The sequence below is a fragment of the Hibiscus syriacus genome, unplaced genomic scaffold, assembly GCF_006381635.1.
Source record: "Hibiscus syriacus cultivar Baekdansim isolate YM2019G1 unplaced genomic scaffold, ASM638163v2 tig00015426_pilon, whole genome shotgun sequence".
Taxonomy (NCBI): domain Eukaryota; kingdom Viridiplantae; phylum Streptophyta; class Magnoliopsida; order Malvales; family Malvaceae; genus Hibiscus; species Hibiscus syriacus.
Window position 1 is genome coordinate 1,181,909 of NW_024062362.1, and position 16,490 is coordinate 1,198,398.

The following is a 16,490-nucleotide window of genomic DNA, read 5'->3' on the forward strand; positions in this document are numbered from 1 at the left end:
GGACTAAATCTGTTATTTATCCTAAATATATTATTTTAATAAAAAGGACTAAAATAAATAAAACTAAAATTTAGAGATCAAATTAAAAGGTTTATAGAGTTGATTTAGTGACTAAATTATAAGAGTTACAAGTTGAAATGACTTCGGACGGGTTTACCCTTTATGAAATGACAGAAATACCCTCCTAAAAACGACGTCGTTTGGGAGAGGGTATTAATATCCGAAATCGGCTGGCCCTACGGGCCAGCCTCTCATTTCTTCCTTTCTGTTCTCTCTCTGACAGAGAGAGACAAATTTCTCTCTGACTTCTCTCTAGCTGAGGGAAGCCGGTCGTCGGCCGGCAGTCGTCTACCGCCGCATTTTACACCGCCGGCCACCGTATCCGGTGGCCGAAAATTTTTTTTTACACCTAAACGTAGATCGGACCATCCTATTGATGGTTCCGATGACCGTTTCCTTTAAAACAATATCTATCAGAGCAAATCTACAAAAATACCTTCGGTTTTCGAAGGTTTCCGATGATGTATGAGGGCTTCGGTAAGTATTTCTCCGTCTTTTCCTTGCTTATTTTTGGGTTTTGTGTTTGCTGGTTTTTGGTTGCTATTTTTTGTATCTTTGCTCTCGGATTTTCTTTGTTTTGCTGGTTATTGGTTGTTGTCTCCCCGTTCTTCCTCTTTTTTTTTTCTTTGCAGGTTGGATGATGGCTTTATAGCCATCACCGGTGTTCGTTTCGGACCGGTCCGAAGGGTAAAGTTCAGTGAGTCACCGGACCGTAGGTGGTGACTCACCCCATGGTTGAAACGTGGACGGCGTTCCTTGCTTCCTCTGGATGTTTCTGTTGAAGCGTGGCAGCAGTTGATGGACGGGTCAGAGAGGCGGCCGGCGTCGTGGCCCTAGGGTATCATAACCCTAGGGTTTCCTGCTGGAACCATCTGGACCGTTGGATCTTGCCCGATCCAACGGTAGCAGGCTGAGGCGGCTGGGGAAGAGGGAAACCCTAATCTGGTTTAGGGTTTCCATTGGGCTTCTGGATTTGGGCCACCATTTGTAATTGGGCCTCCATTTTGAGCTTGTAATATTAAATAATATATATTAATAATAATAATTATTATTATTATAATTATAATAATAATAATTATAATAATAATAATAATATAAATAACATTAAAATGAAAAAAAATGAATATCTTCACCGATCGGATACGTTTCAAAGATTGCTAAAAGTACAACTTTTATGGTTGAAGTCTTGATCAAGGATTTAAACTGCGGTTGCCTTGCGTTTATTGACGTTGCGGCAATAGCGGATGATATTACGGTTATTGCGAGTATCGCTGTTGTGAAATAACGGTTTCGGACAATACCTTCACCGTTATATGACGGCTGCTATTTAAAACTCTGGTCCTGATGTTTAAACTTTTTTTTATGGATTGCCTTGCAGTGGGCATGAATTGTGGGAGAAAGTTAGAAATGGCATTTGCGAGCAGAACACGAAATATGCTCGAGGCTTTGGTAAGAGAAGGGTCATTAAATTGGTTACTTAGCAGGTGAAGCTCCTTTGCAGAGGAATTTGAGGAGCTGGAGAGGTCTCCATCTGCTGGAAACAATTGGATACCCGAGCTCTCTCCGCTTGCGAATATCGTTGTGCGCAGATGCTCAAAGTAGGTTGCCTCTGCCACAACTTTTATCTTAATCGAATGTTATTTTGTTTGATTAGTTTTCGATGTGCTTCTAAGTTCTAATTCAACCTTCCTTTTGACTGCTATATGTAGTTTCCTGAACAAAAATGAGACGACGCAGAATCCTTGGAACCAATTCAATTGAGCTTCAGGAAAGCTTTAATGCTGAAGCATCTGATTCAATAAAGCAAAAGTCATGGTATGCGAGGAACTCCTTGGAATACTGCAGTTTCAGGACTCTTGCTCTTTCTGCTCAAGTGATGGGTCATCTGGCAGATAAAAAGTTTCGACGCCTTACGTTTGACATGATGGTTGCCTGGGAAGCCCCAGCAGCTTCCAGTCAATCTTTAATTAATGTAAGTTCCGTATTTTATGTATTTCTTCTTTTCGATCTGTGAACGCATGCTACATTATATTGTGTGAGAATGCCAAATGATCTTATATTTTTGCACATTCAAACTATTCTCATGAGCATGGAAAATGGTTTAGGGCCTTTAATCGTCCATTGAACTCTAGAATTGATGCTAAAGTTTATGGTCACCATTTTGTCTTGATTGAAGTTAGATGATGATCTGTCAGTCGGGATGGAAGCCTTCTCTAGGATAGCTCCTGTGGATCCCCCATCATTGCCAAAGTGATCATTTGTGAAAATCTTTTTGAGGTTCTTACCATCTCATAGGGTGGCCGGCTTCATTTCTCTGTCTATGACAAGTACCTAAATGGACTAGAGAGGTACGAGTCTTTGCATTGTCAATATCGTATACACTGTCATGCCCCTCTATTGGTTCTGTTTTGATCCCCAATGTGTTTCTAATGCAAAACTTTTCTAGTCAAAGATAAAAAAATCGTGCTTTATTTAGTTCATATCCTTGAAGGTTTAGATAACAACTAATCACCAAATAGGCTATATAGCCAAATAGAGGAATCCTAAGATAAATTCTCGAAACATGATGAATAATACGATATGGAACGTTCTTAGCAGAAGCTTAGTAAAATTTACCGCATATTCGAATGCTGATTACTCCTTGTATGGGGTTTTAGTTTTAATTTAGTCTGAAGAAGTTCATAGTAAACAAAAGGTCCAGTAATTTATGGAAGTATCTTCATGTAGCATATCTGCATATCTAAATGTAATATTCTAAAATTTGATCTCTATAGAGCAATTAAAATGATGAAGAGCCAATCAGAATCGTCTCTTTTGTCTGCTGTTCGGTCATCGAGAGGAGAAAAGATACTTGAGGTGGATGGAACAGTTACTACTCAACCGTTTCTTGAACATGTCGGAACATCAACATGGCCAGGTAAGTTGATGAATAGCAAACATTTTATTCAATAGACTAGCGTACGATATCTTTGTTGATTGGTGAAGTTCATTACTTCTACCATGCTTTTTCCTTTCCTTCTTTCGTTCCGTCTTTGTTTTTGTAAATAGCTTTGATTGTCGATTAACATATGGTGGAATATTTGGCTTGTTCTGAGATTGTTCTTGCATGTCTTCAGGTCGATTAATACTGACAGATCATGCATTGTACTTTGAAGCCCTTCGAGTTGTATCTCATGATAAACCCACAATATATGTTCTATCAGATGATCTGAAACAAACTGTTAAACCTGAGCTCACTGGACCATGGGGTACTCGACTTTTTGACAAGGCAGTCTTATACAAATCCATTTCCTTGTAAGGCACGGTTCATATTTATTTTATTTTCTTGTAACCGTCCTTGTGATGTTTTTTAGTGTTGAATCGATCATGATTTGTATTTAATGCTTCAGTTTTAACATAAAGCTCATCTGATTCCCTCGTAGATCAGAACCAGCTATTACCGAGTTTCCTGAACTTAAAGGGCACACTCGGCGTGATTACTGGCTAGCAATAATCCGGGAAATTTTATATGTTCATAGATTTATAATAAGTTCAACATTACTGGAATTGAAAAGGACGTACGATGCACTTTCTAAAGCTGTTCTTGGAATTTTGCGTGTGCAAGCTGTTCAGGAAACTAGTTCCTCGAGTTCTGTTCGCTTCGAGTCGCTTCTCATGTTTAACCTTTGTGACCAATTGCCCGGGGGAGATTTAATACTGGAGACTCTTGCAAATATGTCAGCTCAAGGGAATTTGACCGGAGTAACAATGTTGCGACTAGTGGTGGCATGTACTCAATCTCAGCCTTGACCACGGTTTCGAATTTAGGTTTTATGTTTGGTTCAAGTCCAAATAATCCGAGTGAGGCTGGATTGCTTGTGGGTGAACTAGCTGTGGGCGAGATTAGTTTGTTGAAGAGAGATGTTAATGAGTCTAGAGAAAGCTATAAGAAAGTGGTGCTGGCTCAAAAAACGGTTGATGGGGTTAAAGTAGATGGTATCGACACCAATGTAGCTGTTATGAAGGTATCACAGATGATCCTTTTCGTTATCGAATATTGGTCATCAAATTAATGTGGTTGGGAGACGAGTAATCGGCTAAACACCGTATGCATATTGGTTTAGACTCTAAACCGGAAACTCGAGTTGGGTACGTAGTTATGTCGATATCTCGGTAGGTTTCCATATCATAGGAACCGGTTGTTGTCCATTTCAGGGGATGGCTGGGTTATACCTTTGCATCGGCTCTACTCCTTATCGCGATATTTATGGCGATTACGAGATTTTGCAACCAAGGCCGGCCTTTGATCGAAATCAGGGTAAAAGCACATCCTCCTATGACCACAATGGAGCTGCTTTTGGCTGTTCAGAATGCAATATCTCAATCCGAACAGCTTATCCAGGACTGAAACATTGCTCTTCTCAAGTTCCGCGCCTTGCTGCTCTCGATTTTCCCACAGGTTTTACTCTTTTTGTTTGTTTCTATTCTTATGCATCCCTCGTCTTTAACCCGAGCTGCATGCGCTGACACCGTGACGATGACCAGGCGAGCGAGAAGCTTGCAGCCGTGCTGGTGTTTATAGCGTTGAGTCTGGCGTTGGTGCCTGGTAAATACGTGGTAATGGCGGTGTTCTTGGAGACGTTGACGAGGTATTCGCCTCCGAGGAAGGTGAGCACGGAAAGATGGATGAGGAGACCGAGAGAGTGGTGGTTCAGCATCCCAGCGGCCCCGGTGGTACTTGAAACCCAAAGCCAAAGAGAGAAGGAAGATAAGAAGAGGGACGGTTCTGCTATGTGGCGCTTTAGTATACTAAAATAAGGTGTTTTTAGTTTTATTATTATTTTAAATAATAAAATGGATAAAAAATGATTGAAAATATTATTATTTTTATCAGTTCTAATTATTTATATTGGTAAACGTGATAGAAAAAATTCGATTAAAAATAATATTTTTGGTAAAGCGATACTTAAAATATTAATTTTTAACCGAATTTTTTCTATCACGTTTATCAATATAAATAACTAAAACCGATAAAAATAATAATATTTTCGATCATTTTTTACCAATTTTATTATTTAAAATAATAACAAAACCTATAACTCTTTATAACGTTTCCCAATAAGAGAGGGTGATTAGTTTTGACTGTAAATTATAATATGATTTACAAGAATATGCTGTACATCTGGAAATTGGAACTACTCAAAACATGAAATCAAAATTGTTTTAATTGAATGGCATAATAACAAAAATTAATTTCAACGTTTGTACAAATAGTTACTTTATCATTTATCCTTCTTTTTGGAGTATATTAGTTCTTGACATTTTATTTTGGAGAAACACATTTTTCTTAAAATCGTTAGTTAACTAAAGATCAATGTTTCTTATTGATGTGATAGGATCACGTGTAATGTCACATCATCAAAAAGATATTTTTAATTTTTTTTAAATATATTTTTATAAGTGTATATGTAATTAGTTATGATTATAGTTTATTTATAAAATATTTTTTTGCTGAAGCGGCATCACACAAGGAGTTGTCATGTCCGTATGAAATATTGACAATTAATCACTTATAATTTTCATCTAATTAGGGAATATTTTGCTCTAAAATGAAATGTTGAGACTAAAATGCTAAAAAAAATAGGAATTAAAGTGATCATTTGTATAAATATTAAGGTAATTTTATTATTATGCCTAATTGAATTGAATTTAATTGTTTCAAAACACAATGTCACATTCTAAAGATTATGAATTAGATTTTAGAGGTTAGAGTCGTTGGGTTAAATTTTAGGGTAAAATAGATAAATGATTCGTCGACTATAAGATATTATTTTATTAAGTCATTTGACCATTAGAAGTTACGAAACGATTTTCTAACTATAGAGTGTTGCTTTGTTAAGTCCATCAACTATTAAAAGATACAAAATTGTCGCTTGACTATTCATTATGTTCCAAACTCATCCTTTTATGTTAAAATTTTTTCAGTATTTAGAGTCAAACGTTAATCTACTAATTATGATATGATAAAATATAATCTCAGAATCTCAAACGACTATTATATCTTAGTCATCATGTTAACGTGCAGCTTATGCAATCGTCGATTTTTTAACAAAAAAAAAGATGAGTTTAGAACATAATGAATAGTCGAGTGACAAATTTATAACTTTTAATAGTCGATGGACTTAACAAAATAACATTCTATAGTCGAATGATTATTTTGTAACTTTTAATAGTGGACTTATAAAAATAATACCCTATAATCAGTGAACCATTTGTGTACTTTACCCTAAATTTTAGGTGGCTCATGTATCAAATAATAATATATTATAGAATACTTCAAAATATTTATATGATATTGATTTTTAGAAAGAATATAAATAACTTATGTTGTTTTTGAACATTCATTATCGTGTGATTGAGAGTATTTAGAATAGATACTATCATTTGTTAATCACCATAGATTAATAAGAAAAAAGAATATAATAATATCATTTCAAATATTCATATTATTTATTTTAATAAATTATTTAAAATTTTAGTAATATTTAAAATCCATATAATATTTTTAAAATATTATAATAAATATATTATTTAAAACTTTAGGTACTATACACGCAATTTACCCCTTATTTATTTAGTATTATACCAAAAAAATATCCAAAAAATTATAATTTAATGACAAAAATCGAAATACATTAAACTTGGTACGTGTAAAATTTTTATTTATTCTCCTTGAAAATACAAAACTATAGTTCCATGGATAAAATCAGAACCTTATTTGCATCATCAAAATCAAATAATATTAAAAAACTATAAAAAAAAGTAATGGAATAAAATATTTTCCTCTTCAAAAATAATATATATTTTTTTAAAAATAAAAAAAAAATTAATAATCGCGAAACTCATTCATCCCTTCCAATCCTGAAGAAGAAGAAGAAATGGAGCTTCTCATGTTTGGTGTAAAAAACAAAGAATCGGTGTAATTATAAAACGGCTGATGATGATTGACGCAGAGAAAATCGGCGGAATTCGGCGTAAAAATCGGAATATTTGTTAAAAACGGAGCCGCCGCCGGTGGATCAAACAACGGCGGAACGAAACAAGAATTCACTTGTCCTTCGCTGTTTTCATCGGTTATAACCGACGACGAGTCGTTGTCATCGTTGTTATTGTTGTTGATGATCCTCTTGCTGTCTTCTTCCGCCGACGCCTCCGCCTTGGGCTGATGAGACGCCGCCACATTGTTTTGGGCGGCGCTCTGATGATTTTGATGGTGATGATGATCTTCTTCGTTTCGCGACAGCCCCGTGAGTTTCTGCACCAACGCCATGAAATCTTTAGGGTGCGTGTGGATGACTTTGGGAGAGTGCGTGTATATGATCACCGGGTGCCGCTGCTGCTGCGGCGGCGGCTTCACCGTGCCGGAAACGCCGAGAGACGAGGCCGCCGCCGCCGACGATTTTTTTATGAAATGCGACTCTCTGCTCACTTTCAACGCCCCATTGGTAACATTATTGGCGGCGGCGGCGGCGGCATCTTTCTTTCCATGGCGGTCGTGAGAGTTCATAATGGGTAACAGGTTTCTTTTTCCTTTTTTAAAAAAACAAAAATGATTTTACTAAATAAATAAAAAAGGGAAGTTTCTATTTATAGAAAATTTGTTGGGTATTATATAATATTATATAAACACGTGTTTTAGGATAAACCCACATTTTATTTGTTGTTAACAATTATCGAGAGTTGCGGTAAATCTCATTTTTGGTCTCTGACTTCATCTCCAATTCTAAATTAAACTTTAGGTCTTCACATTACTATAAATGTTGTTTGTTATTATTTTGAAGACGGATAATTATCCGCTCTGAAATTCAAATTTTCTTTTGTTAGAAGTTCGTGTCTCTTCATCTTTTAAATCGAATAATTATTCACTTTAAAATTCGAATTTTTTTTATTAGAAGGTTGTCCGTTCGTCTTCTAATCGATGTTGTGTGCCCATCAATGTTGGATTGATTTGGGTATGGGTGCTGATTTGGGTCGAGTTTTTTTAGAGCTTATATAGGCCAGATTGATAAAACTAGTCGATTCGGATTATAATGTTTGGTTGGAATATTTGAAATAAAAATCCTAAATTTCATACTCATCAAAATAAAAATAAAAAAATCTCCCCAATTTAATCCCTCATTTTCCTCTCAAAATCATTTCACCACCCACCTTTCAACCTATTTAAAATTGGTGTATGGTCTTCCGTTTTTTTAAATAAAATAATACTCTTTTCTGTCATGTTAAATTTGTTCATTGTTAATTTGTTACCATTTTTTTAATTTTGACTCATTATTATTTAAAATTTATTAATGATAAAAATAGGCTTAATCATGAAATGAGTGTCCAAACTATACCGTTTTCTTAAATGGGTATCCAAATTTTTTTTGATTCATCTAAATGCCTAACGTTACAAACGTTACCATTTTAGGTGTTTCGACCGTAACAACCTTTAAATTCTACCGCTAAAGGACAAGTGTCACGTACTAATAATTTTAAAAATTTTATTTAAAATTAAAAAATAAAAATATTATTATATTAAAAAACCCAAAAAACTTAAAAAAAAAACTTTTTTTTAAAAAACAAATCTAAACTTTGAAAACCTTAAATACACGCCAGTCCTCTCTTTGTCATCAATAAATCCCCACCTGATCTCACCTTCATCTGATAACCAATAACCCCATGAAAAGCCATTGAAATAAGAGCCAATCGATAGTCAATCGACGTGTGTACTCCAACAAACCCTGATGCTATAAATCATGACCACATACAATCCCGATGGCCAATTAATGGCAAAGATGACGATGTCTGACTAAGAAGATGACGATGTCTGACTAAGAAGATGACAAGGACGACGTTAGTGAGTTATGGTTAGGGCTTTAGGATTTTTACATATCTGGGTTTTTTTTTTGTAATTTAAGAGAAATTAGGATTATTTTTTAAATATAATAATATTTTTAATATTTAAAAAAAAAATTCTTGAAATTTCCATAGTGTGACACGTGTTACTTTACGAAATTTTTAACAGACTTTCTGGTTGGGGCACCTAAAGTAATAATGTTAGGCACCTAGATAAATAAAAAAAAAAGTTTAGTCAATAATTTGAAGAAAAAAAAAAAGTATAGTTTGAGACTTAATTTTTCTAATCAAGTCACAAAAATATGAAATATATATATATATATATATATATATTAAAAGCCTTAAAATCAAATAATTTTTAAATGTATATTTTATAAAATTTAATTATTAAAATATTTAAAATAATTATGATCAAAATTTAAAAATTTTGACTTAAAATCAATCATGGACACATTTAGTGAGATAGAAGAAATATATATTATTATGTATGTGGGCACGCATATATATATATATATATATATAAAGTAAAAGTAATTCATTACAAAAACATACAAGTAAATATATAATTGAAAAAGGTCAATAACAAATTAAGATTTGATTTGTTGGATGGATTAAATTGAATATTAAATTTTGGGATGTTACGTTATCATTGAAGATTTAATGACCTCACGAATATCAGTTCTAAAATTTGATAAATTCTTGATCACAAATCGAACCTCAACATTTTTGTCCATTATGCTTCTTATTGCATATTATTTTATTTTACCTTGGCTTTATTTTTTATTTTTTTATTTTTCATCTATGTTTTTTAGTTCGAAAAATCCATGATATCAAACATAAATCACCTCTTGAAGTATCTCAAACAACCATTATACCCGAACCAACATGTTAACATCCAACTCAAAAGACGGTCAATTTTTTAACATAAAAGGACGAGTTTAGAATATATAAACAGTCAGGTGACCATTTTGTAATTTTTAATAATCATAGGACTCAACAAAGCAACACCCTATAATCAAAGGATCATTTTGTAACTTTTAATTACTAGAGGACTTAAGAAAACAATGTCTTATAATTGAGGCAAAATTTTCACTTCTAATTGTTAGTTCTATTCTTTCAATCAATATATAGATCAAGATTCATGCATTTTTGACACTCAACCTAATAATGCTCACTAAACACTACCGCTCCCTGCAAAAGGAAACGATAAAAGGGCCAAAACTGAATCTGCAACTTACAACACTTCTCACTACATAAGGTTCAACTTTAAAAAGCTTTGTATAGGCGTTCAAACAAATTACCAAGCTCGCAAAGGAGCCTGAAGATGAGATTAATTCCTATAACCCTCCGTAGCAAATGCTGAATCAAGGGTAAGTTATTAACCTGTTCCGAAGTGCAGCTCATAACCTGTGCTGTTATTAAACCTTCTCATTGACGAAGAATTTGCTGGAGCTGAAGTACTTGATTCCTTTGCTCTGGAGGCAAGAGATTAATCTGTTCTGGAGTAAGGCTCATTACCTGCTGAAGTAGTGCCTTCTCCATCTCAGGAGTCAACTACAATGAGCCAACAGAAAAAACCAACCAGTTAATAGATCAGCTTCAGTTATTTAAATTTATTTTTGCTTGTATGAAACCCAAAGTTTGGATAATCACCGATGCAGAGCGAGGGCCCTGATTTCCAGGACCCATCTGATTGGGAACCAAAGATGAGGGTCCTTGAAGCTGGGGTAGTGTTGAATTATCTGGTTGGCTTGACATCCAAGGAGATCCTCTATCTGCCTGCATTGAACCTCGAACTTGGTTGCCAAAGTCAGATCCTAAATGTAAGCTTCCTGCCTGAAAGAATAACCATTGCACATAACAGAAAAGTTGTCAATTAAGCAATAGACATATCGGACAAGATACTACTCCATTAGACATGGAATTTCTTTCCACTAAATATAGAAAATCAAGCTTAAGGAATCTTAAAACTACATTTGGATATTGTATTTGGTCATTAGTTCTTTATCATTTACTCTTTGTTCCCTTAAAATTACAACAAAGAAAGTTGAATACTAAAAAATATACAATACTCTTATCAAAATATATATATATATATATATATCATATTTATTGACAATAAAGTAACTTTAAAATATAGCACAAAGCTAAAATCATGCATATATATATATATATTATAAGTGCATCTAAAGCCCTTCTTCACTTCTTTTTTGCTTTTGAAAGAAAAGGTAAGAATAAAAAATAACTTTAACTACTGCAAGACACCGAAGGGGCATCTTAATTTCATCTGTAGAATAATTTGACTCAAAGTCATTAAAACCATGGTATCTTATTAAATTCAAAATCAGTTACCAGCTCATAATCATTGTTCAGTGCATTCGATGGAGTACCATTCTTCTAGCTTAAGCCAGAACTCTAACTTATATAGCTAGCTGAATGAATAGGATGCAAACACTTGTATGTCCTTCCATTTCATTCATTCAAAAAAAAAAAGACATACAATGCCCAGGTTCTCTAAAATTATTTCTCCTCGTTGACTTGATTAAAATGCATCAAGATACCTCAGGCATCCACCTTTCCACACTGAATTACAAAACCTTGAACTAGTTGCTATTGCAATCACAATCGCATACAATTGTGTTTCCATCTTCACATACAAAATTATGATGGAAAAAGTACAAAAGATTTCCACAATTTTTAACGAGGCACAAAAAACACAGATATACATAAAGGAATCCACTATTTTTGCATCATTTAAACTTTAAAGCATAAACTAGTCAACCAATCACCTAGAAGAAGGGGGGTCAAATTGAAAGATTGCATTGTGCCTCATAAAAGGTAATTGGATGTATTTTAAATACATGGTAGACCATGGAACGTACAAGCTTGTCAGCTTAGTTAAGCGCAAATAAAAGACACGAGCTTACCTTTATTATCAGCCACAAATAATGGTTCATTAATTGATAAAAAGCACATACTTGATTTTGATACACTGATTGAGGTGGCAACTGATTTGAGTGTGGTGTCTGTCCTTGTGGAAAAGAGGATCCAAGGCCAGGTGGTGGTTTATTACCAGACTGGACAATAAAACAGTAAAAAGAATTATTGCGTTATATGTTACTAGGGAGAATCCAAGACCGACTTCCAAAATTTACCTTCCGACTTACATGGAACATCGGTTGTGAATGATGCTGGGGAGCACCAGGGTGCTGGAAACCGACATTAGGACCCATTTGGGGAGTATACTGATGATGTAAAGTTGGTACAGAAGAGGGTCTTGCCTGTTGCGGCATAGGTGGCTGCAGAGGCATATGAGAAATTCCAGTTGTCTGCAATGACTGCTGCAACTGGCCGGAGGCCATTGGCATATGTGTTTGTTGATGATGTTGGGGCTGTGAAGATGGATGAAGAGGAAGTGAAGGTACATTAGGCAGTTGGGATGATTGTGGAAGGGACATTGGAGGATTCAGATGTCCCTTCATCTGCTGGGGCGTCTGAAGGGAATGTGGTGGCATGGGTTGAGACTGAACGTTTGCTGCAGGTATGGCAGCAGCTGAGATTTGTGTGCCAGCTTGGTTTTGATGCTGTTTTCTTAAAGGAGGTTGGGTCTGAGATGGAGCAGTTTGGTCCTGCAACCCAAGTTGACCTTGCAATGATTTTGCCGGCTGGATGTTCGGCACTGGAGGCGGTTGTGCTGATTGCTGAGACTGAGATTGTTGTGATGCAGGTGGCTGAATGGTAGGAATCTGAACGCAAAAAAGGATTCATAACACAGGTACAGTTTCCAACCTAAAATTTCAAGATGATTTTGCAGAGATCAAAAGCATACCACTTGAGGGGGCCTAACCATTCCAAGCATAATCTGAGCCTGAAGTGAAAAAAATAGATAAAAGAAACTTGTTTAGGCAAGGAAGCTCCTAAAGATTTTCAACAGCACAACGTCTAAACGTATGCAATACACAGCAAAATTAGAGCGATTAACCATCAAGCCCTACATCATTGAAATATCCATGATTCTTATTCAGGGTTGCAACTAGAACTACAGGCATATAAACACAAAAAAATGGCAACAAACGTTCATAACGTTATCATACAAGGGATATCAAGAGAGTCTTAAAGGTAAAGGATCGTGCAATTATCTTAGTAATAGCAATAAAAAAATCATTCGAACCAACATATCACAGCAACATATAATTACTATGGAAATACAAAACAAAATCTACAAAAGAATCAGGAATAGATTGGAAAGGGAAACGATGAGAGTTTTATTGAATCTGAAAAAGGAAATATATTAGAGAAGGAAAACCTGGAAAAGGGCTTTAGTCAAGAGAGGGTTTTGAATAAGGATCTCTTTCGCTTGTTGCTCATTTTGTTCTATAAGTGTCTGCATAGACCAAATAAACAATCAACGGAAAATACTAGTTCAAATTACAAATTATATTTCACGACGAAGGAACCGGCGTTTAGAAGAAAGGTAAAAGAAAAGGGGAAAATCGAAAGAGAAAGTACCTTCATCTGAGACATGATATCGTAAAGTTGATTCTTCGACATTCCAGCTATGTTGGCTGGCAAGCCCTCACCGCCGGTTTGCTTCCCCGCCATTATCTCCGTCGACTTTCCGGCAAGAGTCAGAGAGAAAGAGAGAGAGATTGGAGTTTCAGGCTTTTACGTGGGGTTTTATAGCGTAATGGTTTTGAAAGGCCGGCCCACAATAGAATTTGGGATCCAACCCCATTACTCTACAAATTATCCAAAAGTATTGTTCATCAAATTTTGAGGTCAAGATCATTTTTTTGAAGTTATTATGCACTCCCTTCGTACCGTAATTTGTGTTTGATATTGAGTTGTTCTTCATTTTAACTAACCTTTTATGTCATTGATCAATAATATTGTAGTCTTTCGTCATTATGATGCTCTAAATTAACCATAAGTTTTTGTCAAGAAAATTTTCATGATTTTTTCTTTTCCCTTCAACAACTGCTCATGCAATCGGAAATTGATTATTTCTGTCTCTATCAACAGTCATAAGTAGTATTCTCTTCCTAACAGATTTGAGAAAACATCTACGTCAACAAAAATTAACAGAATCGTTGATCAAATAATCACATTAAGTTCTTTTTTAAATTGAAATGTCAAATTAAGAGAAAAAACAATATCAGAATCACATTAATTTCTTTAAAAAAAATATAAAGACTTTGTGTAATCTTTTACCTTATAATATTTTTGTCAAAATATAATTATATAATTTTTGTTTTCATTTATTTCAATAGAATATATAAAAAAAATTGTAATTTATCAGAGGAGGAGCTTCACCCAATATTTGAAGTATTGAACCAAGCCCCTACTAATCCCAAAGGCCAAAACTCAGGTTTGATCTCTTAGTGGTTAAAATTTAGTTAAAATTAAGAAAATATCCTCCAATTAGATGGTGACACATATTATTATCTAGTTGGAGATTAAATTTTATTGAATTAAATTAAAATTATAACTAAATTAAGAAAATATCTTCCAATTAGGTGATCACGTCAATTTAACGATTGGTGGTTTGGACCCTCATTTTAAATTACTGCCTGAACTTTTAAATATTCTAATTTCATCCTTAAATTATGACTATCGTTCTAAACTAGTCCTCAAACGTTTGACCATTTCAATTTCATCTCAAAACTATGACCCTAATTCTAAATTGATCACCAAACTTTTTAAACATTCCAATTTCATCCCAAAATATGCATAGATAGTAATCACATCCATTGTTAAATCGTTAGGCCAAAGTATATTATTATATGTTTAAGAAAAACAAAATTTAGGTTAAATTATGGTTGAAAATAATTACATGTTTGGACGAAATTAGAATATTCAAAATTTTGGGGGACTAATTTAGAATGAGTGACATAATTTAGGGATAAAATTGAAATTTTAAAAAGTTTGAGGCCTAGTTTAAAAACATAGTCATAATTTAAGGATAAAATTAAAATATTAAAAAAATTAAGTACCACTTTAAAATAAAATTTCATATTTTAAAGATATATAATACAATTAAATTTAGATAAAATTAAAAGATTAATCATAAAAATGAAAAAAAAAATACAATAATTAAGTGTTCATTATTAACCATACTCAACAATAAAGTATAAAACTGAAAGTTTTATTTCAGTTTTATAAGTGTAAATAGATCATGTGTGTGTATATAGCAAAAGGGTACCTAAAGCCCCTGTACTTTTCAAAAGAAAATCAACGTGGCCCTCCACTTCGTTTTGCACCCAATGTAGCCCTCCAAGTAAAAAAAACTCATTGTGATCCTTTGATCAACGTTTTTCGTCGATGACCAACGCCTCTGTTACTTTGTGCTGATGTGACATGTTAAGCATGTCAACATCCTATTTTTTCTCTCAATCTGTGTAATACCCTAGACAAGTACGACATACAGTCGACCGATATAGGATGCCACATGGAACCACCGGAGTGGCTGACCAACACCTTACTCTTTTCTTGTACTATAAAACGACCATTTTCATAAATAAAAACATCCATAAAATAAATATAATTTAAAGCTTTATATTGGGGAGTTCCCAAAAATAAATATTTACAATAAAAATATTACAAACTGACTCTTAATAAAATTTATGACTCAACTGATACAACATGGTTTATAAAATATGCATGCCCTTCAAAAACTACTGAGACGTGCTCTGAATTTGCAATTAGTCTAAACTTGATCTTTGTACTACTCGTCGAACTCTCGGTCTACTGACCTGCTCATGGAAAACAATCCAAAGGCTAAGTTAACTAGCTCAGCGCCACACTAACAACTAAAACATACTAAAAGTTTATCACTGAAATGCTCAAGCTATCAAGTTTGTTGTTATCTGGTCTACTGATATGTTCTGGTTTGGTTTGCTTTAGTGACGAGTATACTCACTCTCTAATCTATGGTAGACATCATGGTACAGATGAGGGTTCTACATCTCAGAGCTCACACACCCCTCTAGTCTACCGAGAATATGGCCCCCAAAATCTCTGTATCGGACACCACACTCTCGACTAGCCCACTCCTTGAGTATCGAACCTTGAGCCCAAACTAGTTATCTTAAAGTGCCTTGCCCTTAAGGATATACAGAATGAATATATACTTTCGACTCTGCTATCTTTTCTAAAGGAACTCGGGTGTCCTGGTCGTTTTCCCGAGCATTCAAACAAGGTCAGTCTTATTTCACCCTATTTTATTCTCGTTTCTATGTTTGAATTAAACATCATTAATGTTCTCACTTGAAGTCTTATGTGAGGAAATACTGAAGTGTTGGGGTATCTTGAGTCTAATTTCTTAAAAACTAGGGACATGCATGGGACCCGAATCTGACGGGTTCTGACCCGACCCGATCGAGTTGGGTTTTTAAAAAAAAATTGGGGTTGAGTCGGATTCAGGTTTAGGGTGAAATATACTTGACCCGAAAAAAATATATAATTTTACCTTATATATTTAGGAATAATTACAATAATACCCATATATATTATTTTTTAATTAAATCATTTATTGAATAAAAATAATATTTTATTAT

The 16,490-nt window shown here is 34.3% G+C and overlaps 2 protein-coding genes and 1 pseudogene across 2 annotated transcripts; 1 reads left to right on the forward strand and 2 right to left on the reverse strand.

The window, feature by feature from the left end:
- Positions 1–1,467: 1,467 nt before the first annotated feature.
- On the forward strand, positions 1,468–4,857 carry LOC120207826 (annotated as a pseudogene).
- Positions 4,858–6,914: 2,057 nt separating this feature from the next.
- LOC120207827 (VQ motif-containing protein 20-like) lies at positions 6,915–7,606 on the reverse strand. Its single transcript, XM_039207248.1, has one exon. It carries the CDS (start codon positions 7,604–7,606, stop codon positions 6,926–6,928), a length of 681 nt encoding a protein of 226 aa, XP_039063179.1. The 3' UTR covers positions 6,915–6,925.
- A 2,601-nt stretch (positions 7,607–10,207) lies between these two features.
- LOC120207871 (cleavage stimulating factor 64-like) lies at positions 10,208–13,594 on the reverse strand. The gene is made up of 7 exons (XM_039207284.1): positions 13,444–13,594; positions 13,241–13,318; positions 12,764–12,802; positions 12,102–12,680; positions 11,913–12,011; positions 10,588–10,770; positions 10,208–10,488 (listed from the first exon to the last, which is right to left on the reverse strand). Exons 1-7 carry the CDS (start codon positions 13,534–13,536, stop codon positions 10,363–10,365), a joined length of 1,197 nt encoding a protein of 398 aa, XP_039063215.1. The 5' UTR covers positions 13,537–13,594; the 3' UTR covers positions 10,208–10,362.
- Positions 13,595–16,490: the final 2,896 nt, after the last annotated feature.

What these genes read in the sequence shown, in the direction of transcription:
- LOC120207827 (XM_039207248.1), bottom strand. Translation starts at nt 7,606, where the DNA reads ATGAACTCTCACGACCGCCATGGAAAGAAAGATGCCGCCGCCGCCGCC.
- LOC120207871 (XM_039207284.1), bottom strand. Translation starts at nt 13,536, where the DNA reads ATGGCGGGGAAGCAAACCGGCGGTGAGGGCTTGCCAGCCAACATAGCT. An exon ending in ATTCACAACCGATGTTCCAT is followed by an intron (nt 12,012 to 12,101) that starts GTAAGTCGGAAG and finishes TTTATTGTCCAG; the next exon opens with TCTGGTAATAAACCACCACC. An exon ending in AGGGCCCTCGCTCTGCATCG is followed by an intron (nt 10,489 to 10,587) that starts GTGATTATCCAA and finishes GGCTCATTGTAG; the next exon opens with TTGACTCCTGAGATGGAGAA.